This window comes from Malaclemys terrapin, chromosome 5, assembly GCF_027887155.1.
Source record: "Malaclemys terrapin pileata isolate rMalTer1 chromosome 5, rMalTer1.hap1, whole genome shotgun sequence".
Lineage (NCBI taxonomy): Eukaryota > Metazoa > Chordata > Testudines > Emydidae > Malaclemys > Malaclemys terrapin.
The window spans coordinates 142,077,957-142,102,929 of NC_071509.1; the positions used below are offsets into that span (position 1 = coordinate 142,077,957).

Consider the following 24,973-nt stretch of genomic DNA (forward strand, 5'->3'; position numbering starts at 1 on the left):
CCCTTTTGATGGCCAGGGCTTGTTTGTAGATCAAACTGACTCCCGCCTGCATACCTTAAAGGACATGAGAAACACCATTAAGTCCTTGGGTATGCATACCCCGGTTACCCAGAGGAAGCCCTTTAGGCCACAGACCACCCAGCAACGTCCTTTCCCTCCAAGACAGAGGCAGGACCCTTCTTGTCGGAGGAACAGATACTCCCGACATAGGCCGTCTCGCCCCCCCTTCTGGACAAGGTCAAGGACAGTCTAAGCCACCGCCGGGCCCTAAGCGCCCATTTTGAAGGTGCGCCAGAGGACGGACTACCAGTTCTCACCCAGGACAGTCATCCCTTTCTAAACCGTCTATCCCGTTTCTACCATGCCTGGTCCCATATTACCTCGGACCGTTGGGTCCTCCCCAAATGGGATATTCTATCCAATTCCATTCCAACCCGCCCTCCCACACCCCCTCCAGGGACCCTTCTCATGAGCAACTCCTCATCCAGGAGGTTCAGTCCCTCCTCACCCTGGGGGCAGTGGAGGAAGTTCCTCAGGAGCTCAGGGGCAAGGGTTTCTACTCCCGCTACTTCCTTGTCCCCAAGGCAAAGGGAGGCCTAAGACCTATTCGGGACCTCAGGAAGCTCAACAAGTACATCGTCAACCTGAAGTTCCGTATGGTCTCCTTAGCCACCATCATCCCTTCCCTGGAGACCGGTATGCCGCCCTCGATATGAAAGACGCATACTTTCACATTTCAGTTGTCCCGCCTCACAGGTGTTTCCTCCGCTTTGTGGTGGGAAAGACGCACTATCAATTCACAGCCCTCCCGTTTGGCTTGTGCACAGCCCCCCGCGTCTTTACCAAGTGCATGGTGGTCGTGGCTGCTTTCCTCCGCCGACACCATGTACGTGTCTTCCCGTACCTGGACGACTGGCTCCTACGGGGTCGGTCCCATCATCACGTGCAGTCGCAGGTACGTCTACTCCTGGACACATTCAGTCGCCTGGGCATCATGGTAAACCTCAGCAAGTCCGTCCTCGCCCCTACTCAAACAATAGAGTTTATAGGCGCGGTACTGGACGCAAACCAAGCGAGGGCTTTCCTTCCAGAGGCACGGCACTTTGCCATAGCAGACATAATTACCAGCCTCTGCAAGTTTCCCACCACTACAGCAAGACAGTGTGTCAGGCTCCTGGGTCACATGGCATCCTGCACATACGTTGTGCAACTCGCCAGGCTCAGGCCGCTTCAGACGTGGCTGGCATCTGCCTATCGACCGGGACGCGACAGCCTAGACATGGTCCTCACGGTCCCGAAGTGCACACTCGACTCCCTGCTCTGGTGGCTGGACCCTCAGATGGTGGGTCTTTAGTTACAAACGCATCTGCCTTGGTATGGGGAGCCCACCTCGGCAGCCTGACAACGCAGGGCTTATGGCACGAGAGCGAGCTGTCGCTGCACATCAACATCAGAGAGCTCAGGGCGATCCGCCTCGCCTGCCAAGCCTTTCTTCCTCACTTGCGGGGCCACTGCGTAGCAGTCCTAATGGACAACACCACAGCCATGTTCTCCCTGAACAAGCAAGGCGGAGCCCAGTCATCACCGCTCTGCCAGGAAGCCCTCTTTCTGTGGGACTTCTGCTTAGCCCACTTCATCAACCTTCAGCCCTTGTACCTGCTGGGTGTCCAGAACGTCCTGGCGGATACTTTGAGCAGGCGTTTTCTGACTCACGAATGGTCCATTCGCTCAGATATCATCCATTCCGTTTTCCGCACCTGGGGGTTTCCCCGAATCGACTTGTTCGCTTTGTGGACCAACAGAAAGTGCCCAGTCTTCTGCTCCTTCCGGAGTCACAGCCCGGGCTTGTTAGCGGACGCCTTCCAAATCACATGGTCGGGCCAGTTGCTGTATGCCTTCCCACCGTTCCCACTGGTTCACAAGGTGTTCTTCAAGATCCGCCGGGACAAGGTAGATATCATACTGGTAGCCCTTGCCTGGCCACGTCAGTGTTGGTACCCGACTCTACTGGACCTGTCAATTCAGGCTCCCCTACGTCTTCCTCTCGAGCCCGACCTCATATCCCAGAACCACAGTCGTCTCCTTCACCCGGACCTCCAGTCGCTTCATCTCACAGCCTGGAGGATCCGTGGTTGAACCAGGCTGAACGCTCGTCTGTGTATGTATCTCACGGGAAGTCACATAAATACCTAAGTAATGTAACCTTCCCAAAGGGTTGCGACTCTGGTTAATTTGTGTTTTTATTGTCAAGCGAGTGAACTCTTCTTGTAATAAGAAACCAGTGAGAACTACAAAGCTGGTCTTGCAAGTGAACAAACAAGCATAAAGGTTGATGTGTGTCAGCACTTACCAAGGTCTTGTTTCTTTCACAGTAGGTCTAGCAAGGCTTTGCTCTAGGAAGCAAATACTATTTCTATAAGTCAGGATTTGGCTAGTTACATACTTTTAATATGTTTTTATGGTGGAGAATAGTGAGGGGAGACTCAGAATATGTGGCCCAGAGGGAAGGGTGCTGACTTAGGAGACCCAGGTTCTGTCCCTGCTCTACCACAAACTCCTTTTGTGACCTTAGGCAAATGTGTGCCTCAGTTCCCCATCTGTACAATGGGGATAACAACATGGCCCTACCTCACAGGGGTGTTGAGGATAAAGACAGTAAAGGTTGTGAGGTGCTCAGGTAGCACCATAATGGAGCTATATAGATGCTTAACCACACTATGCTCTCCTATCTTATTCCCCTCCCAGTCACCGTGCCTCATTGGCTCCTCTCTCGTGTTCTTTATGCTGCCCAGTGCTGGCAAATAAGGCAGAAACTCACGCCTGTGGGTGTTCCTTGCATGTTCTGCGTGTGGTGTGGGGAAGGATGAAGTCAGTTTGGGGGCCCAGATAGAGATCACCATTTAATGAAGGTAGTGGAACTTGGCGTGATCTCGGTTTTGTTTCCTACAGGACCAAAATGTCTTTGACTCAAAGAAAAAGGTGAAATTGACCAATGCAGAAGGCGTGGAGCACAAACTCTCCAAGAAACAGCTCCAGGCCATCGAATTCAACAAAGCTTTACTGGCTATGTACACCAATCAGGTAGAGATCTGCTGGGTACAGATTTACAACCCGTCACAGGAGTTTAATTGAGCAGAAATGTAAATCCAGTTGATCTAGTTGATCTCCATAGACTGTTCTTTTCCCTCAAAATAGTCAGGATGTTATCCAGAGATGGAGTGAATTTTAAATGCTAGAGTTTTCAAAAGTGCTCAGCACCCAGCAGCTCCTATTGAGAATAATCTTTTGATAATCTGGCCAATTCATTCGGGTGCCTAAATCGGAGATGAGCATTTAAAAGTTAAAAATCTGGCCCATAATGTTTAATACCTATCAGGGAAACTTCACGTGACTATCCTGGTAAATGTCTTGTTTATTAAAATCGTATTAACTGGGTATGTGCAGATTGAGAAGAAATTGTGCATTGCTCTATAAGAGGAAATGTGCATACTGCTGTTCTTGTTAACAAGGACCAATAATATCCATTGCCAAAACAAAAACACAGGAATCATGGATTTGGTACTAATATCGGGGTCCATGAGCTCAGTGCTTTGGATGGGTAAGCTTTTTAGAAGTCTAAATAACTAACAAAAATACTGTCTGGTTTCTAGACCACAGAGAGCTACCGGTGCAGGCACTTCATGGGGTTACACACTGGCTGCTGATGGCAGCTTTCAGTGTGGTCCTGTAATGAGGAAGATTCTGAAATAAATGCCTGGAGCTGCGTGTGGGCAGAAACTGAGATTTATCCTTTGTCTGTGACAGAATCTGGCAGAAGGGGTGCTCTGGGCATTTTCACCTAGTTCCCCTTCCATTTCCAGAGCTCTTAATAAAATCAGACCCCACCCCCCTATGTGTGTCTAGCTCCTCCCTCTCCCACACAGACATTCTGGTGGGGAAAAAAGGGAGAACGTTTGAGAAAAATTCCTATGATGGTAGCTTGCACAGCACCTCGCTTGGAGAGTCTCTTCCCAGATAATGTGTTTATTACTGCAGTAGCACCTACAGGCTCTGATGCTGATTGAGCTAGGCACTGGATGCACATAACAGACTGTCTCTGCCCCCAAACTGCTTGCTGCCTAAGGCTTGGTCTACACTGTGTGTGTGTGTGGGGAGGATCGATCTAAGTCATGCAACTTTAACTACATGAATAATGTAGCTGAAGTCGATGTACTTAGATCTACTCACTGCGGTGTCTTCACTGCGGAGAGTCGACTGCCGGCGCTCCCCCGTTGACTCCGCCTGCGCCTCTCGCTCTGGTGGAGTACCGGAGTCGATGGGAGAGCGCTCGGCGGTCGATTTATCATGTCTAGACTAGACGCGATAAATCGATTCCCCCGCTGGATCGATCCTGCAGGTAGACAAGCCCTGAGTGTCTAGGCAGCTGTAATAAGCTGGCAGGAGGAGCACAAGGGGGCATCGAGGAGGCTGTGGCCAGTGTAGTAACAGCTGCATGCGCACAGAGATGTAGAGGAGTGCAGAGTGAGGGCTGTGGTTATCACCCACAGGCCCTGCCATGTGGGAGTCGTGGGTCGGAATCTCCTGGGGCCAGTGACTTTACCTGTTTGCACAGCCTCTACCGCCACCATGTCCCATTCCCGGCTGGGGCCTCTTGACACTCCTGCAGTATAATCTGTTCCTCAATGGACGGGGCAGTGTCTCTTGGAATCAGCTGATGGCAGGCAGTGTCTGGCCCCACTAGCCCCCTCGCCCTGTTCTCTCTGTGGGGTTTGCACAGTCGCACTGACTGTTCACTAACACTGAGGAAAACGTTCCCTTGTGTCCCTTAGGCAGATCAGTGCCGCAAGCTGTCAGCAAGTTTACAGTCCCAGAACCCCGAGCACCTGCTACCGGTGCTAATCCAGGCTGCCCAGCTCTGTCGAGAGAAGCAGCATGCGAAGGCAATAGAGCTCCTCCAGGTGGGTGACTGATCTCCTCCTGCTGCTCTGGAGAGTGGAGGGCTGTTCCTGCACTGGAACCCAACAGATGGAGTTGGTACAAGGGGCAATTAATACTGCAGAAATGGATGTTCGCTCAACCACCCGCAATGGTCATTGCGTTGTCTAATGAGTGTGACTTACGCAGGGCTCAGCAGTGACGGGTCTGGTTGGGAGAGACACGTACACGCCCATGCTCTCATCGTGAAGGGTGTGTTCTTTCTATAATGAGAGAGCCCCACTTGGCAAATGACCCCCTTCACTATGGCGGTGGTGTTAGGGCTGCTTTTCCTCCCCATAGGGACCGGGTGGGTGTTAGTGCCTGGGGCTGTGCTCCTCTGGAAGGCAGGACTTCACTTCTCCTGGCCTCTCATCCCAAAGAGTAGTGTCCACAGCCCTTCTCTGGCCTGGTCTACATGCACAGGTTGCACTGGTTTACTTAAAATTGGGGTTTAAACTGGTGCCAAAGACTCTGCAGACACTTCTGTTTCAGAGTGCCCTGTTCCTAATCAACTTCTGCTAAACTGAAATAAGCTGGTTTTAAACTGAAGTCATGTTCACATGGCACTTTAAACGGGTGCAGCTTCCTCATGTAAACAAGGCCTCGGTCCTGGTGTCAAGTGTCACCTGGCATGCTGCACTTGACAGCTGCCTGCCCAGAGGGAGTAGCTGCTGTGTGCGATGAGGGCATGGACCCTGGCACGTGCTTGTGGTGGAATGGGGCGGCGCTGTGGGAGGAGTCACAGACCATGGAAGCAATTCAGGACTCTGTGTGGAGTGGTTCCACTCGAACTGGCTCCCTCCCTGGCTATTCAAACGACACAGTCGAGCTTTTCTTTCTGAAGTTGGTTTTAAAACGGGCCCGGGCCAAGGCTGACGCGCTGTGTTCATGAACATGCTCATACGCCCTTGCGTCTCTCGCTCTCAGGACTTTGCGGAGCAGAGCCCTGCCGACTCGGCGCAGATCAAGCTGACGATGGCACAGCTGAAAATCGCTCAAGGTACCAGTGCCCTTTTGTGCTGGGAAATGCTTGTTTAATGCTAGGTTAAAAAAAAATAATTCTTTGTCGCTGGTCTTAGTGTCTGGAGAGCCAGGACTGAGAGTGGCCTCTTGCTGCTGTGAGGCCCAGCAAGGCAGCTCCGTCCAGGGTGGGGTTAGAAATACTTTCTCAAGCCCTGCACTTCACAGCCCTGCCGGAGGGCTAGACAGCATCTCCACCCTCACGGTGAGCAGCAGTAAAGCAAGCTGTTCTCTGCATCCCGCCAGAACCATTTTTCTCTTGATCAGTTCTTGGACAGGGCTGCCCCGTCCCTCTGATGCCTGTGAGAGGAGTTACCAGGGGAAGGGGTTGTAATGAGGGGATGGTACCTCTTGCTGAGGGGGGTGCCCTATGGAAATCAGCGCTCCTGCCTGAGCCTGGCATTGTCCATGCAGTGTGGGGGTTGTGTGCCCCAGGGGGCAGGGCCTGTGGAACAAGTGCAGGGCAGCCCTGGGCACCGTGCTGACAGCTGGCATTCAGCACATTACAATGGGCTGATATGACCTGAGAGAGGGAGCAGGCCAGCTGGGCACCGAGGGTCAGCGCGGGCAGGGGGAGGGGGATTTGTATTAATGTGGTTGGTGCGGGATCGACCCTTTCCTGAGTGGCCGCAGAAGTACATACAGGAAAGGCTGGGGATCTGCCTATTGAAATGGTTGGCTGCTGCTGACTGCGTGTCACTCAAGTTTTAAAGTTCCCCTCAAGCTACCTCAAATATGCACTACCCAACATCCAGTACTTGGCCTGGGCCGTGCTCTGTTGTTGCCTGGCAGCAGCGCCTGCAATCAGTGGGACTATTCAGGAGAAAGAAGAGGGCAGGATCTGGCCCTGCAGTGCTTGAGGGGGGAGGGTGGGGAAGGGGGATCAAAGCACTTCCTGTTGGCCCAGCTTTGCTCCCATTGAAGCTTGTGATAAAACATGCACTGGCATCAGGCGGAACAGGCAGGCCAGAGCTGAGTGAGGTTTGTTCTGAAATACACCCAGCGGCTGGTGCTCCATTCCCTCCCGCAGGGAAGTAAAGCATTGCTCTCGACCCACTGCTTCTAGCACTGGAGCTGGGGATGAGCCCTTTGCGTGTGGTAGCAGCCTTGGGCGTGCTGCAGACCTAGTTGGGGAGCCCAGTGGGTGCTGGGGTTGCTGCCAAGGCTGTTTAGTCTGAGGATGAGAAGAGCGCTGTTGGGACTGACGTTTCTTCTCCATGAACGGCCAGCGATTGTGTTGCCTTAACAATAATAGTGGAGAAAACCTCTTCAGCAGCTGGCCCTGCAGGCATAGGAGTGCGGTGGCCCGTTGGTGTATGCTAGGGTGACCAGATGTCCCGATTTTATAGGGACAGTCCCGATTTTTGGGTCTTTTTCTTATATAGGCTCCTATTACCCCCCACCCCCGTCCCGATTTTTCACACTTGCTGTCTGGTCACCCTAGTGTATGCTGACTTCCCTAGGGACACTCTGAGGGTAGGGGGATCCCGGATGGAGAACAGAGGCAGGAAAAGCATTGCTGTGTAGTTTAAAGTGCATTATTCTTCCTTCTTTCTCTAAGGCAGCGTCACCAAAGCATGCATCATTCTGAGGAGTATAGAAGAGCTGAAGCATAAGCCAGGCATGGTGAGTGGCAGTTAACAGACACCATCCCAGAATACCATCATCCTTTTCATGTTCCTTCCCTGTTCCTGTTTTCCTGTCTCCTGAGCTACTCCTGGGCTGAGATTCAGATCTGGGTGCCCAGCGTTGGTCTTAGTCTGCTGGTCTGCTTGCACAGTGCAGCTTGGTTGCTGAGATTTTTGATACACAGCATTATGCCTCAGAGTAGATGTTAGACTTTAGATAGCTCACTTATTGTGGTGAAAGCCAGCCAGACAAAGGGTAATAACTTGCATCAGAGTCCCCCAACTTGTTTTTAGAATGGACAACTTCCCTCTCATTCACAGTTGCATGGACCTGCCTCCCTTTCCTACAGCACTCCCTTAACAGCCCTTGGGCAGCTACAGCAATTGCTTGCCCAGTAAGCAATGTTGGGAAAGTACCAAACACATTTTTAAGCTGCTTTATGTAGCGGTGAGCAGCAGAAAGGAAGGAGGAGCCGGTAACGTAAGACCTTTGAGATCCCACCAGGGCCCCAGCAGCAGCAAGCGCCCTGCCGACCATCGTGGTGTTGAGAGCACGGTGTGGCAGCCTTGGCTTTCCCAGTTCAGTAATTCTCTCATCCTTTATCCTTCATTGATTGGAAACCTTTTAAACAACAGTTCTCCGGGGCTGTTTCGACCATTGCAGTAACGTCCTGGCTGTACTGGGGAGGCGGCTGCTTCAAAAGTCCATTGGAACAGTTCGTTCTGTTCCCTTTTTCTTCAGCGATTCTTTTAATAACATGTATACATGAAAAGTAAATGATCACTTACAAGTAGTGCCCGTCCCTTGACTGCACGCTGACTGTTGTTGGGGTTTGCAGGTGTCTGCGTTAGTGACGATGTACAGTCATGAAGAAGACATTGACAGTGCTATTGAGGTCTTCACGCAAGCGATCCACTGGTACCAGGAATACCAGGCAAGTAGATCAGGGCAGACAATACATTTGAGAGTTAAAGCTACTTTTTGTCCCTTACTAACTTGCTGGAGACCAGCTGTTCCTGACCAGCTCCTACCTGTACATCGCCCAGAGAGGCAATAAGCGGTCTCCTTGCCAACGGCTCGCTACGGCTGATGAGATGCTGGGGGGCCGGGGACATTCTACTCCATGTCTCCCTCTCTCTGTGACATGCTGCTTGCACCAGGTTTGTCATTTGGACCAATGGCAAGTCTGCAGTGTGGAGAAAATGGCAGACTCTCTTTACCAGCTCTTCCAGTGCCTGTCAGGTTATAGATTCTGCAGGCTAGCAGAGGGCACCGCAGTGTTGCCCCTCTTTCCGTGTTGACACTGGAGGAGCAGCAGTCAGTTGGCTTTGTGCACTTACTTGAGAAGGAAAAGCTTGAGCAGGAGAGCTTTAGAGGGGGACACTGATTCCAGCCCGGCAGCCTGCTGGCTGTGCTCGGTTAATCGGAACGGCAGGCCGCTGGCTGTGCTCGGTTAATCGGAACGGCAGCCTGCCGGCTGTACTCGGTTAATCGGAACGGCAGCCTGCCGGCTGTACTCGGTTAATCGGAACGGCAGCCTGCCGGCTGTACTCGGTTAATCGGAACGGCAGCCTGCCGGCTGTACTCGGTTAATCGGAACGGCAGCCTGCCGGCTGTACTCGGTTAATCGGAACGGCAGCCTGCCGGCTGTACTCGGTTAATCGGAACGGCAGGCCGCCGGCTGTACTCGGTTAATCGGAACGGCAGGCCGCCGGCTGTACTCGGTTAATCGGAACGGCAGGCCGCCGGCAGTACTCGGTTAATCGGAACGGCAGGCCGCCGGCAGTACTCGGTTAATCGGAACGGCAGCCTGCCGGCAGTACTCGGTTAATCGGAACGGCAGCCTGCCGGCTGTACTCGGTTAATCGGAACGGCAGCCTGCTGGCTGTACTCGGTTAATCGGAACGGCAGCCCGCTGGCTGTACTCGGTTAATCGGAACGGCAGCCCGCCGGCTGTACTCGGTTAATCGGAACGGCAGGCCGCTGAAAGGAGCCACTTGGAGTCTGTCTGATGAGCAGAGTGATTGTTTCACTGGGGGCTCAGTAATTAGTTCCTTGAAGCTGGTTATTTTGAGGCTGGATGTAGCAATTATTTCAGCAAACTGAATTGCCAGAAGAAGCACGAGCCCCATGGGAAGTGTTCTCATAAAGCTGCCTTGGCATTAGCTGTTTCCCATGTTTCTCTCTTCCCTGGTTTTCTATCAGCAAGGACGCTTGGCTTTTCAAAATGCATCTGCCTGCACTTGTTCCCCACCTTATAATCTGATGCCTTGGCTGGTCACTGGGGAAATGGCTGATGTCCTAAACCAGGCTGTGACTACAGGTTGCAAATAAACAGCAGCAGCAGCTGACTGTTAGTTTTCCGTGATCGTCAGACGCTGGCTAAAATGCCTGTCCCTTTCCCATTTTCACCCCTTCCTCCCAAGTCTGTTGATCGTGGGCTGCTGGCAGCAGGTGGGGTTAGGTTTAAAGCCACAGACTGCCAAGCCTGTTCCTCAAGGAATGGGGAAGCAATTCCTGCGGCTCAGTCCTCCTTCCAGATCCCTTGGGTGGGGAGTGTACGTTGGTCTGAGCCGGTCTCTAGTAACATCAGGAAGCAAAGCAGCCACGTCAGTGACTTGCTAAATGCTGTCAAACATGTCTTCATTTGAAGAACCTTGTCACTTGCAGCCAAAGTCTCCAGTTCACTTGTCGCTGATAAGGGAAGCAGCCAACTTCAAGCTGAAGTACGGGAGGAAGAAGGAAGCGATCAGCGACCTGGAAGAGCTGTGGAAGTGAGTTCCGGGAGGGGAGAGGGGTATCCTGTTTTCCTGCTGGACCTGAGCCGTGGTCCTGCTGTTTTGTGCACTGAAACATGGGCAGGGCCTGGTCCCTGTGAGGACTGCTCAGGGGTTCTGGAGCCAGATAACGTGTGAAGCAGTAGTTCCTCCTTTTAGACATTGTAAAGGGGCTTCTGGTCAAAGCGGTGCTCCCGGCCCCACCCCTTGGATGAAGTAACTGCTACAGCAGGCCAAGCCCCACGATCTGTAGGAACAGCTCTCTTTCTCTGTTGTGGGTGCTTGTGCGGTACATCCTGATAGAAGCTGTCTCTTTCATGTTGGATGCCATGTCTTCTGTCCCCAGCCAGCACCCATTCCCGGTGGGAGGAGTTCCCCAGTATCTGAAATTCAGATGAACCCCCAGGTCCTTCTTGGTGCTGGCACATTCTGAGGACTGATCTGCAGCTCTCTCTCCTGTTGTGCGAAAAAACAGATCAGCCTGTCTGTGCAGTCCGAGCTAATTGTGGAGCGAAGCAGAGGCAGTGTGGGGTTTTTTTTGGTTTTTTTTAATAGGGATAGAAGGTTTTCGTAGGAGCGACCTTAAAAAAGACACCAATTAAAAAAATTTAGACTAAGAAAATGGGTAAGAAAAATGACAACAGGCCCTAGATTTCTCGGGTTGTTGGTGGCTGCATGGTCCCTGGGGAGAGGCTAGTGAACATCCTGCATTGTACCTGAAAGCACCTGCCTGGGGCTAGCCAGCGCTGGGCTGTATGGTTAGCTGTAGTGCACACTCTGGGCATGGCTCGTGTTTGTAGAGTGTTCAGTGAACTTCAGAATGTTCCTTTCTTCTTCTCTTCAAGGCAAAACCCAAAAGATATTCATACTCTGGCCCAGCTCATCTCCGCGTACTCCCTCATAGACCCCGAGAAGGCGAAGGTGTATCCTTTGTGGCGGTGACTGGGCTTGCGGAGGGGAAGGGGGTTGCTGTCCCTTCGGTTCCCAGAATGTTTTCCTAATGATGTCATGAGTGTTAGGAATTTTTGAGCTGCTTCAGGACCCTTCCAACAGGGACATCAGGGAACCTCTGACCCTGGGGAGAGCGGGAAGGTCATAGTGCAACTCCACATTAAGGGAGGGCTTTTCAAAAGGACCTAAGTGAGTTGGGTGTCTAGCTGCTATTTACTTCTAGTAAGATTTGGGTGTCTAAATTCCCTTAGGGCTTTTAAATCTCCCCTTGGCCCTCCAAAAGCAATGAGATCTTCAGTCAGTTAATGATGAGCGAACAGATCAGTATGCTCCAACTTTTTGCTGTGGCATTTTTGTCCTATAGTGGTAACGTTGTACTTTCCCACTGAATCGTTTGGTGCAACTCTTATTATAATAACCAATTCTTACCGCACTTCCCGTCAGGAGCTCTCAAAGTGCGTTACAAAGGAGGTCCAGGTCATCACTCCCGTTGTACAGATGGGGAAACAGGCACCTAGAAGGGAAGTGACTTGTCCAAGGTCACCCAGCAGGCCAGTGGCAAAGCCAGGAACAAAACCCAGGTCTCCTTGCCTGGTCTGTTGCCCTCTCCACTAATTCACTCTGTGTGTATGGATTGGAGCTGCTGGTTAATCTCCCTGGAACAAAGATGGGGTTTGAGTTGCTGCTGGTGCCTCCCTCCCAACTCTCTTTGCTGAATGCATTCCTGTTTCCATTCCTGAGCTCTGCTCCTCGACAGCCTTAGCAAACACTTGCCCTCGTCGGACACGATGTCTTTGAAAGTAGACGTGGATGCGCTTGAAAACTCCCCTGGGGCTACGTATGTTCGGAAGAAAGGCGGAAAGCTCACGGGAGAGAACCAGCAGAAAGAGCAAGGGTAAAAAACGTCTCTCACGCCCATCATTCCCTTCCGTGGACTTGGGGTTAGAAAGCACCTGCTGTGTGGATCACCTCAGAGCTTCAGACCTGTTCCTCCAGCCACCCTGCAAATGGTCTGACCAGTTGAAAAGCAGGCTGTCCCTTAGAGTGTCTGTAGGTAACTCCGGGAGGTCCAGAGGGGGACAGCAGTCGTCTCGATCAGTGATGCAAAGGAAATGTCCCTATCAGGGATGCAGAGGTGGGCAGCAAGGCCCTTGTGAAGCCAGAGCTGCGCACACCACTAGAGTGAGGCCAAGCGTGGTCCGGGGAACATTGCCTCACGTTGGGGTTCTCGTGCATTGGCTTGTGGAGCGTTTGCTGGCGGGCTGCAGAATGAAACATTGAGCCGGGGAAATGGGGGTGTTCTGGGAGCAGGAGTCAGGGGCTCTTACAGACTGGTTTGCGGGGGAAGTAACTGGAGATCCATTGCCCTAGGGGATTAGAACTGTTTCTCTGAGACTGGTGTCCTTTCCTCCTCACCTCCTCACTTCTTTGAAAAAAGAGCCATTCCTCTCATCCCAACCCTGGTTCCGCGCTTGTCAGTGCGTTCCAGGGAACCCGCTGCGGCACTGTGATCTTCTTTCTCCTCCTCCCTCTTTTAGGCAAGGGGATGTAAAGAAAAAGAAGAGGAAAAAGAAGGGTGAGTTGTGTGTGTTTGTAGTACGCCGTTGCTGTCCTGCTAGCAATCAGTTTGCAGCCTCGGCCACACTTTGTCATCTGTGCCCTGCCCCCTTCCCTGGTAACGTTCTTTAAACTCCCGTCCAGCGGGATCAGAAGATTGTGAAAATCCCAGGCTGTGTTTTGAGGGTGAGGGGAGTTAAGTGTCCAAGTCCCATAAACGTTGAGTGCTTCATTCCCTTGGTGGGGGAGGAGGAGGGTTTGGAAATCCCACCTGTAGAGTTTAAACCACCTCTTTTAAAGAATGACAGGTGGCTGCGGCATGCCCTCCCTCACACCAGGTTTGTGCTTCCTGCCTAGTTCTGTCTCTTCAGCCTCAGCTGCTGGGTTCGACATAACATGGGAAGTGGCCAGGCCTGAGCCCCCTCTATTCCCATTGGTGTCAGTGGATCACGCAGGATTGGGTCCCCACTGATTTCCAAGCCTTTGTTTCCTGACAGTATTTCCCAGAGGAGGAAAGCAGCCTGTCAGACCTAGCGCGCGCAGCTGCGCCGGCGAGAGGCACTTCGTTTGACTCTGCACCTTGGAGGCTTAAGCTTTGTAGAGTCACAGATTGCAAGGCCAGAAGGGACTACCCTGATCCCCGGTATAACACAGGCCAGAGAACTGCCCTGGAATCATTCCTTGAGCAGATCTTTTAGCACAACATCCCAGACGGAAGGAAGATTACTCAAGCTTCATATCAATGTGTGGGGCTTTTCCTCACCATGTCACATGATCTCCACTTTTTTCTCCTGACGGCTGTGCAGGAAAACTGCCTAAGAACTATGATCCCAAGGTGACCCCGGACCCTGAGCGGTGGCTTCCGATGCGAGAGCGCTCCTATTATCGCGGCAGGAAGAAGGGCAAAAAGAAGGATCAGATTGGAAAGGGAACCCAGGGAGCAACGACAGCTGGCACGTCTGAGCTGTGAGTAGGGGTTGCAGAGAAGAGTGCTTTGTAATTACACAGTGCCTCAGGCAGCAAACACTCCTCAACTGCTTCACAAACATGGCCTCCAGATCCCACTGAGACTGGTGAGGCTCATCCTCTGGTTCTCGCAGTGCATTGAGCCTGATTTGTTTGCTCTGTAGATTGCCAGCTCCCCAGGGCAGGGACTGTATCTGTAGTTGTCTTAAACTGAGCACATCGTCAGTGTGTGGCATGAGTCTGGCGTACGCCAGGCATGTGGGACTGGACCATAATGCACAAAGTATTAAACTTTGTCACTAAACATCAGTCATTAAACACAGTAGTTCTTCAACAGCTTACGGCTGAATTAGGCAGCACTTTGGAACAGGATCAGTGAAACATCCTTATCCAATTGCACGTGTGGGAAAACGTGGGTAGAAAGAATTACATAAGAATATTAGAACGGCCATACTGGATCGTCCAGCCCAGTATCCTGTCTTCTGACAGTGGCCGATGCCAGGTGCCCCAGAGGGAATGAACAGAACAGATTCATCCCGTCGCCCATTCCCAGCTTCTGGCAAACAGAGGCTAAGGACACCATCCCTGCCCACCCTGGCTAATAGCCATTGATGGACCTATCCTCCATGAACTTATCTAGTTCTTTTTTGAACGCTGCCTTGGACTTAGCTTAATGGTAGAGCTGCTGCAACTTTTCCAGTAGCCTTTCCTTTGTGGCGCCCCTGGGGTGGAATGAATTCTGTCTCTCTCATCACACTCGTGTGTATAATATAGGCCTAGTGTGAAATGGGCAACTTATGGCTAAATCACTTCTTAGTGTAGCTGATTACTTTAGAAAGGATTGAAACTATTACGCTACTACTAGCAGTTAAAAGCAAACGGGCGTTGTAGTTCCTCTTAACCCGTATGGTACTGGAGTCGCTTGTGAACACGTTGGCCATGGCTCTGATTGCAGTCTGGTGAGTTGGGACTCACAGCTACGCAGCTGTCACAGGCTCAGAATTTGTACCCAGGGCAGAGGCTTAGCAGAAGTCAATGGTTATTTTTTGTTGTTGTGATGTACGTACATCAATTCTTACTGTTAAACATTTTGAAATGTATCAATTTTATTTTTTTCCGTGATGTGAACTGAAGGGTTTCACCTAGTTTTTATTATTATTTTTCTATTTGAATGTTCACAGTCACAGAAAATGAAGGTGGGGGGGTGTCAGACAATAACTGTGTAGTGACCCCTGATCCCAGCAGGGGAAAGATGCGGGGAAGGCTGAGTTCCTGGCAGGGCAGAGCAGAGACTGAGAGCAGGAGGATGAGCCGGTGACCGTGGGGCAGGCCACCTTGCTGTCTCCAGCTCCAGGGCGGTGCAGAGAACCTCCTGTAGCCCCACTGTTACAGCCCTGCTCACTCACTCACTTGTCTGGGAGTGTGGGAGCTATCCCTGGGCAAGAGCCATTCAGCAGCAGGGTGGCCTCCTTCGCAGCCAGGGGCTCGTCATTGTCCTTGCAGGCCTGGCTGGGGGTTGCTGTTTTGCCCCATCAGAACCCCAGTCTTCCCCACACCTGGGGCCTGCAGGGATGGGATACCCAACGGTATGTGTCATCTGGGTGATGCTCCAAAGGAGAGGTATGTTGGGGTTTTCAAAAGCGCCTAATGGAGGTAAGTACCCCTTGACTTTCACCTGATTCCCTTGCACCCTTTCACGACCCCAGCCCAGACAGAATGAGGGACCTGGTGCTTTGTCCTTAGTTAACAAACAGGTGATTTATGCTACCTGAGGTTTGGGTGAAAAGGTCCCTTCAGCCCAGAATTTGTCTTCTGCAAGCTTGTGCCATTCTTCTGACATTAAATGTTCTGATTTGGAACCAGTGTGTGCTGGTTGCGGTTTTCTGGAGCTAGAGCTAGGATGCAAATCACACTTCCTAAAAGTTTCTTGGCTCCTGTCTTCTTCCCTTCCTGCTTTTCAGGTGTTCCACATGACACGCCTGATGAACTAGAAAGGAGCCTGTGCACACCCTTCTGTTTAGTCAGCTGCTACAGACTCTTCAAACCTCCTGAGCATGATTCTGGGCTAAAATGAAGTTCTGTTTGCATTGAACTCAGTAAATTATGCACTGGATGGGAGCTCAGTGCTGCCACTTGCAGGGCCAAGCAGGGAGGGGCTGGGTTATGGCAGGGGGAGCCCTGGTGCAAACAACCTTCCCGTAACAGTGCAGGCAGGAGAACAGCAACAGCCTGGCTTCGGTTGGGTTTGTGCTGCTCGTCTGCATTTCCCGGAGTGTGAGATTTCTACTTTGTGTCTGAATAATTTATCCATAACCTAGACAGTGTGCTCACTTCAATTGTTGGGCTGTAATTCCGCAGCTTTAAAAGCAAATCCCATGGCCAATTGCTTTTTTATCTGTTTTGGAGTCTAAATTAGTTTCCCTTTGATTTCTGTTCTGGGCAAGGAAAGGGAAAATGTTCCTCTCTGTAGCAGCGATGTTCGAAGTCCCCCGGCTCTGGGAGGCACGCCTAACCCGGCGGCGTTACCTGTCTCCCTGCAGGGATGCCAGTAAGACAGCAAGCAGCCCGCCTACCTCCCCCCGGCCTGGCAGCACCACAGCCATGGCCTCCGCAGCCACGAGTAACATGATCCCCCCCCGGCACCAGAAACCTGCTGGCGCTGCAGCAACCAAGAAGAAGCAGCAGCAGAAGAAGAAGAAAGGAGGCAAGGGAGGCTGGTGACGAGAGCGGCTGCCGAGCTGGCCATGTGAGGGACTGGAGCTCTCTGCTGTAAAGTGCTGAGAACAGAATAAAGGTCAGAGTAAGAAGCAGCACAAAGTCACAGCTTCCTTCACGCTGTCTTGAAAAGGTTCCTCCTGGGCTTCCTTTCCTCTGCAGTGGGAAGGGAAGGGAAGGTTTCCCTCCGCCCATCCCCGCTCCCTTTCCTAAGTCGCTGCCCGATTCTTCCCTCGGTTATTTGGGGGGAGGGGGAGGAGGCTTATGGTTCATTTGCTTACTGAGTCAGACTGTTGTCCCTCCCGGTGTACCCGTGGCCCCCTGCGGCAGTTACACTAACACAGGGTATTTTCCCAGTCCTGCTTACAGCATAGAATCAGCTGGAGTGATGAGTCTTGGCAAACATGCCACATTACTGGCCTCCCCACGGGCCCATGCTGTCTCTGGGCTGCCTGACAAAGCCCTCACCTAGGTGACAGGAGGGCAAGACGGAGCCTATGGGCTGCTGCCTGGAGGCGGCTGTGCATGGTGGAAGGGACAGTTCACTATCACTCCATTTTGTGGCTTGAGTTCTGGAGAGCCACATTCTTAAACGTGTCAATTAAGAACAATCTGAGGTTGCGTGGAGCTTCCCAGGGCAAGGTGCAGGCGACCTGTGGCGCCTTGGCACAGTCTGTCGGCTTTGATTTCCTCTAGCCAAACAGAGCGTGGGAGAATGCTGCTTTGTTAGCAGATAACACTGGCCTTCAGGAGCGCTGCGTGTGTGAGCAGCCTACGCTCTGCGTTCTGGGTTCCGTGAGGAACAAACTCTTCTGGAATGAGGTGGGGCATTGGAAATGGTGCACTTCTCCTCTGGGATCGGACTGCTGAGCTCTCAGAGCATCTGCCCTGTGGTGTCTGGCATTGGAATACTTTGTTTTCAGGGTCTGGCCATGTCCAAGGGACACAGTCCAGATTTCAGCCTTCATATGTATTATGACCTGTGTGGGTGCAATCTTCGGGGGTTTAGGAATATGCAGCAAGATGCTGTAGACAATGCCTCATGGCCTGCTTCTCCTGCTGTCTTACTGATGCACACTCCTGTGCCAGCCTAAAGCCCCTGAATTGTAAGATGGTGTCTGGGGTTTTATTCCGATATTTGTAGGGATAGTGCACTGGAATGTGATAGCCACTACGGGGGCCGCAGTCGCACTCAGCTCCTTGCGAAGAAATGAGCATAGGAGTTGGCTCTTGGGGGCCCCTGGGCTGGTTAGACTTTCTCCGATCTGCTGTGAGGGTACCTCTTTAAGGATGGGAGTCTTGCTTCCTCCACATTTGTGGTAGCCGTTAACTCTATGTGATTGAAATAACGAAGCCTGGCAACCCCAGACGGCCTTACAGACAGCACACTGTACATAGACCGGTGCACAAGTGTCAGTGGGTCTGCAGGCTGCAGTTCAGACAGCCAGGCCCGCTAAGCTGGGATGGATTTATTGCATGGCACGGGAACAGTATTTCTTACTGTAGCAGAAATTCCTGGAGACCCTCAGACAAAAACCATAAGCAAAGGAACTTCCGTACTTGCATTTCCAGCTACCAACATGTCAGTCTCAGTCACAACCGTTGCACCATCTCATCTTAGCACGGTAGGGGCGCATAGCTCCTGGGTTAACCAGCTACAGTCTAAGAAGCAGAAACGTTCGGAGGACAGTTGCTTGGCAATTGCTAGCAGGTAGCAACAGTCAGGATAGAAAAGGAAGCATGTGTGGACTGGAAGGAATTCTCTAGCAGCAGCTGGCTCCAAGACCAAGTTACAGTGAGTATTGTGCTTTGGGTGGCAGGCAGATCGGGCACAAAAACACATTTTTGTGCTACTCGTTTGTATAGCACAAGAGAATGGGCTGAGCACAGGGGTAACTGAACAAAACACAATTATTTTTTACAGAAAGAACCCGAATGCAGTGTTAGAAATCACTACGTCTATCATGTGTATGGTCTCTAACTAGAACTATGAAGAGTAAATCATAACACACTAAGCAACTTTCACCCTGGCTTTCGAGTGTATATATTTAGATGTTTGCAATCTAGTTTGGAGAACTCTACATTCTTAATAATCATGGCCAAAACGGTCAAATGTGAAGACTGGAAGTTCAGACACCACAATAAAAAAGGATTGATTTTTGCTAAGCAATCCCAGCTCATGTTGACTTCAACTATAAAGACATGACCAGTGTTTCCATCTTTCTAATACGCTCTTGGACAGTACTGATTTGGTTGGTGCCAGGATCTGTAGTGGCTATATACAGAATATGATGGCTGCTGGCGGGGGGGTAGGGTGACCAGACAGCAAGTGTGAAAAATCGGGACGGGGGTGGGGGGTAATTGGCACCTATATAAGAAAAAGCCCCAAATATCAGGACTGTCCCTATAAAATCGGGACATCTGGTCACCCTCCGGGGGTGGGAGAGCTATTTTCTCTCCTCTTCCAATCACAGTTGCTTCTCCTTTAACTGTAAAGCCCTTCAGCAAATTCTGGTGTTCATACAGTGTAGTTTATTTCTCTCTCCCCGCCCCGCCCCGCCCGTGCCAGCCAAATGTTGTATTACTAAGCTCTATATCAAAGCTAGAGGGAGGTTTAAACTAATAACTGGCTTGTTTTCCTAGTCAACAGTAGAAATAGGCATCTAAGTACTACATTTTTTTGAGTGGAAGTTTACAGTTGAACTATAATAGATCAGTTTCTATGTAATCCCACTGGCAACTTCCTCCATGCTCCTCTTGCAATGTTGCAAAATAATTTTGCAAAGAAATTGGGTAGGGAAGAGGTATGTAGAGCGGAAGAAAGTGTGTGCTAGGAGTGAGGCATTTTGAACTTGGGTGTAAATTGCACTAGTAGAGGGTAGGTGGACAAAGTTTGGCACAAACTACAGGCTTTGTAAAATCAGTCTTTTAGAAAAATCTAAGACTAAATGCAATACTGCCAATGAAAACAAACATTGCCCTGCAGAATCTGCTTCCCAGCCTTTATAGCAGTGGTTCTCAACGCGTGGGCCACTTGCGACCCAGTCAGCACACAGCTTTGGCCCATTTGACATCCTCAGAGTCATACAGGTAGTATAATGTGTGGCTGCGGCCCACATAACACATAGAAAGCTGCAGATGCGGCCCACGATGGTAAATAGGTTGAGAACCACTGCTTTATGCACTACCCAGCATGAGAACCTGAAACTGACTAAACCCACTAGTCTGTTTCATCATCCCAGTGACCATAAATGTGAAAAGTGAACAGCATAACCCAGGAAAATTAAATTTGATTTTAAAAAATCTTTGTTTTAATCCTCTTCCACTAACTAGCTAATAAACAAGATCATGGGTTGAAAAACTGTTTGTGTTCCTTTTAAATTCCAACGCATAGTGCAAGTAAAATACCCCCAGGCGGTGAACTTCAAGTCAGCCTAACTTTTAAGAAAATCTATTTAACATTCAGGGCCAGATTTTCCAAAGTGCTTAGCACCCAGCAGCTCCCATTGTCCTCAATGGCTGCAGAGTTCTCCATTGTTCTCAGTGGGTGCTGAGTGCTTACAGGGACTTTCAGAAGATGGACTCCAAAACTGCCATCTCGTTAGGCACAGTGAACTTAAACCACCCACTGAGAAAATGAATTCTCCTGTACTTGAACTAATCCTGTTGGAGTCGGTGAGTGTTTACCATGTCATGACAATGACGACATCTGTGCCAATCCTCACCCCTGGAAAGACCTGGTTGCTGGGGGGGGGAGCAGGGGGAGTGGGGGGGGAAGGCTGTGTGCGGGAGTGGGCTGCTTTGCCAATACCAATTTACCAGAGCTAATCAGAAAACAGCTTTTCCATCCTGTGAGAAATTGCGATATTTTGATACTGAGATGAGATGCTGAAACCTTCAAATATTTATTGAAATGAAATGTTGTGACTCAGAGATTATCAAAACAGGAGGCTTTCACCTGAACCAGGAAATCCAAGAGTGGCCATTTTGAATTCAGTTTTCAGCGCAGTAGGGTGGATGGACGGAGGAGGTTGGAGGACCGACACGTGCAAATAAAATAATTCCCAAGAGGGCCTAGGATGCAGGAAGGGGCAGATACTCCCCCTCATTTGGCCAGGAGGTGGTGCTGCAGGATTTGAGAGCATTTTTCAGGGGTGTAGGGTAGCAAGTAAGGGACTGCCTGCCAGGACTGTGGAGAAGGGAGCTCCCCTGTGGGCAGGGGGAGGGAATCTGAGACGGTGACCTATGGTACCACCTCTGCAGGAGGGCACCAAGGGACCCATTCTGGAGCTGGCAGCAACCTACTATTCACTGTAGCATTGGGCTGGCTCTCCAGCCCTGTACCTCCTGGTGCAGCCCCTACCTGCAGTGGGCCTGGTGCACACCACTGGTGCCATGTGGCTCCCTATAGTCTGTCTGGGTCTCCTTGCTGCTCCCTAAAGCTATGTATTGCTGATGCTGTCTCCACACTGCACCTAGCATCACTTGCATGTATTATGTTGCTTGCATCCACGGTGCAGCAGCTGTGCTTCACTTAGCATCTCCTGCTTTTGGGGTGCATGGGGCTCACTGTGGTCATCATTAAGGCTAAGATTATGGCAGGGAGGTCATGGATTCTGTGACTTCCAGAGACCTCTGGGACATTCTCTGCTTCAGCCCTGGGGTGGCAGGGCAGGGGGTGGCAGGGGGCCCCTGCACCTCCCAGCTCTGGCCCTGGTGCTCTGAGCCGCTGGGGGAGGGTGGGTGGGGGTGGAGCTCTGAGATGCCGCAGTTGGCAGGGGGACCTGGACAGTCCCTGCAATCAGGGCTCGGGCTCTCATCCACCCATCAGCCCCATTTTGTCATGCTTATTTTTAGGAAAAGTCAGGGGCTTTTTTTGTTTATTGCCCGTGACCCGTCTCTGACTTTTACTAAAAATAACCATGACAAAAACTTAACCTTCCTCATCGCTCTTTTGTTAGCCTCCTAAAGACAACCTGAAGAATTCTACAGTCAATTTCTCATTTGAAACCAATGTGTTTTATTTCTAACACAACAACTGGGAACTGCTATCTATAACTTCTTGTGCTTTGGGGGACAGGTTACAGTAACAGTACAGGTGAGCTCACATCTTCCCAAGGCTCCTGATTAGGTTCCATGCACACACGCAGTCACCGTCACCGAAGTGGATTCTGCTGCCTCTTCTGCCTCGTGGCAATCTGGTTCGCTTCCTGGGGTTTGTGATGCAGAGCTTCTGCAACAGCTCCTCCACTCAGCAAGGCCCAGCCTCGGAAGCTGGTCTTTTCTTCTTCCCACCCCAAAACATTGCCTAGTCTGTTTCATCATCCCACTGACCCTGTCTGCTTTTGGCCTAGCAGTTCTCTGAGGGGGAGCAGCCTCTGAAAGCGATCTTTTTGTTGTCTGGGAGTCCGACATGTGCTGAGCATCCCTCCCTGCCTTCCACTTCCTCTCTCTGGGCAGGGGCTGAGGGGAAACCAGTGAATAGGCCCTGCTCCCAGCAGTCATGGGGCTCAGAGAGAGACAGGCCCTGGCCTTCCCTGCTACCTTGCCCCTACATACAGAACAGAGAGCATGCCGCGTGCACTGAGACTTCATGTGGCTGCCCTGAACCAATCTGAAACAAGTGCCTTAGCCAGAATGTGTTGACCAGCCCTACTGATTATAGGCAGTTTTATGTACTAAACGCCACCTCGTGGCCGAACTAGGGCATTTCAGCGTGAGAAACTGACCAGGAAACAGTGCAAATCCTGTAACATACACCATTTTACGTTTCCCCCAATCAGTTGTAGGATTGCGCTATTAAAACACGCTACAGTTCACCCTTCTTTTCCCCAGCTGTATGTAACAAATGTATGGAAATAAGCTAGACTGCTATAAGATACCTTAATACCAGTTTATCTGCTACCACACTAAGGGTTGCAGCACTGAACTAGTTTAAAAGAAACAGGTAAAAACTTTGTGCAGGACCACACCTTACATTAGACCTAGGTCAGAAAGAAAGAAGGCTAAAGGCTTGATCCTGTAGACACAGGTGCATGCTTAGCTACTTACCAGAGCAGTGCTGCTGAAATCAGTGAAATTACCCATATGAGCAAAGTTACAATATGTTTATATGTGCTAACATAAAGACTGGGCCATAATTTTGGGCTAACCACCTGCATTTTTTAAATGTGAAATGAAAAAACAACAGCCGTCTTAGTTATATGCAAATACATAGGATATAAATGGAGACTGGGCCAAAAATATAAATGTAATTGCATGCAATATTAGAACTGTTTTAATATTTTAACTAGGATAGCTTTGTGTGTGCTATTACCCTGTGGTATTAGCAGCCTGAGCATTGCAGTGATTTGCTAATGGATGAGAGGTAGAAAGAGAAACTAATTTCTTTTCACTGTGTCCAAGCCAAAATAAATTAAAATGGGAAAACACCAATAATGTCTAATCTATTAAAGTTTAAAATTCTCTGTGTGTATGATCAATGATGGCATTAATAACTTGAGAAAGGAAATGTTGGTAGTTTTTAAAATGGCATTTAATTTGATAGACAATGTCTGTTATATCTCTAGAACTGGATATTCAAAAGAACTCAGCTCTAGAATCATAGAATGTTAGGACTGGAAGGGACCTCGAGAAGTCATCTAGTCCAGTCCCCTGCACTCATGGCAGGACTAAGTATTATCTAGACCATCCCTGACAAGTGTTTGTCTAACCTGCTCTTAAAAATCCCCAATGATGGAGATTCCACAACCTCCCTAGGCAATTTATTCCAGTGCATAACCACCCTGACAGTTAGGAAGTTTTTCCTAAGGCCCAACCTAAATCGTCCTTGCTGCAATTTAAGCCCATTGCTTGTCCTTGCCTCAGAGGTTAAGGAGAACAATTTTTCTACCTCCTCCTTGTAACAACCTTTTATGTACTTGAAAACTGTTATCCTCCCCCCCCCCCCATTCGTCTCTTCTCCAGACTAAACAAACACAGTTTTTTCAATCTTCCCTCATAGGTCATGTTTTCTAGACCAGTGGTTCTTAACCTTTCCATACTACTGTACCCCTTTCACCTCCCCTAAAAACTACTTGCTTACAAAATCAGACCTAAAAATAAGAGTCACAGCACATTACTGAAAAGTTGCTTACTTTCTCATTTTTATCAGATAATTATAACATAAATGAATTGGAATATAACTATTGTACTTCTATTTTAGTGTATGGTATGTACAGCAGTATAAACAAGTCATTGTTTGAAATTTTAGTTTGTACTGACTTTGCTAGTGGTGCCTTTTATGTAACCTGATGTAAAATAGGCAAATATCTAGATGAGTTGATGTACCCCCTGGAAGACCTCTGTGTACCCCCTTGGGGTACATGTACCCCTGGTTGAGAACCACTGCTGTAGACCTTTAATCATTTTTGTTGCTCTTCTCTTGACATCCTCCAATATGTCTGCAACTTTCCTGACATGTGGTGCCTAGAATGAGACAATACTCCAGTTGAGGCCTCATCAGCATGGAGTAGAGTGGAAGAATTATGTCTCATGTCTTGCTTACAACACTCCTGCTAATATATCCCAGAATGATGTTTGCTTTTTTTGCAACAGCATTACACTGTTGACTCATATTTAGCTTGTGATCCACTATGACCCCCAGATCCCTTTCTGCAGTACTCCTTCCTAGATAGTCCTTTCCCATTTTTTATGTATGCAGAGGTGGTCAGATTTTTTTTTTTTTTTTTGGTGATAATAGTTTGACTAAAAATGCCATTTTTGTCAGTTGAAATGATTTGGAAAAGTGGTGTCTATTTTGATGAAATTTTATTTAAGGGGGGAAAAATAAAGTGTTTTAATGGTCATAGACTATTGGGGTTGGCAGGGACTGTAGGAGGTCATCTAGTCCAACGCCCTGTTCAAAGCAGGACCAATCCCCAGACAGATTTTTGCCCCAGATCCCTAAGTGGCCCTCTCAAGGATTGAACTCATAACCCTGGGTTTAGCAGGCCAAGGCTCAATCCACTGAGCTATCCCTCTCCCCCCATATTAAAACATCCCGTTTCACATTTTTAAAATGGAACACTTCTGTTTTGAAATTACTTTTTGAAAGAAAATTATGTATAAAAATATTTTTTAAAAGTTTAAAAGGATAAAATTCTATCAAAATATTTCAATTAACCCAAATATATTTTTTGGGGGGGGAGGGGGGAGATTTTGAATTTTGGTTTCATTCCTCAAAATGTTTTTTTTAAATTGTGGAATTTGAAAATCCAGGCTCTGCCTCTCCCTCCACTGCTCCCGTGTAGGCACCTGACAATTTGGCCAATTCATTTAAGTGCCTACAGGAGAGCAGCTACGTTCTGACTGTTAAAAATCAGGCCCACAATGTTCTTCTT

The 24,973-nt window shown here is 49.8% G+C and overlaps 1 protein-coding gene across 2 annotated transcripts in view; it reads left to right on the forward strand.

Annotated features, from left to right (window-relative positions):
* The window catches only part of SRP72 (signal recognition particle 72), a 43,923-nt gene extending 27,228 nt beyond the window's left edge, over positions 1–16,695 (forward strand). For both annotated transcript variants that reach the window (XM_054029963.1, XM_054029964.1), the window contains exons 9-19: positions 2,950–3,081; positions 4,830–4,958; positions 5,905–5,977; positions 7,559–7,623; positions 8,465–8,560; positions 10,297–10,400; positions 11,249–11,326; positions 12,112–12,249; positions 12,893–12,930; positions 13,718–13,877; positions 16,418–16,695. In XM_054029963.1, coding sequence (XP_053885938.1) covers positions 2,950–3,081; positions 4,830–4,958; positions 5,905–5,977; positions 7,559–7,623; positions 8,465–8,560; positions 10,297–10,400; positions 11,249–11,326; positions 12,112–12,249; positions 12,893–12,930; positions 13,718–13,877; positions 16,418–16,598 — 1,194 coding nt within the window. In that variant the 3' untranslated portion in view covers positions 16,599–16,695. The remainder of the gene's footprint in view (positions 1–2,949; positions 3,082–4,829; positions 4,959–5,904; positions 5,978–7,558; positions 7,624–8,464; positions 8,561–10,296; positions 10,401–11,248; positions 11,327–12,111; positions 12,250–12,892; positions 12,931–13,717; positions 13,878–16,417) is intronic.
* Positions 16,696–24,973: the final 8,278 nt, after the last annotated feature.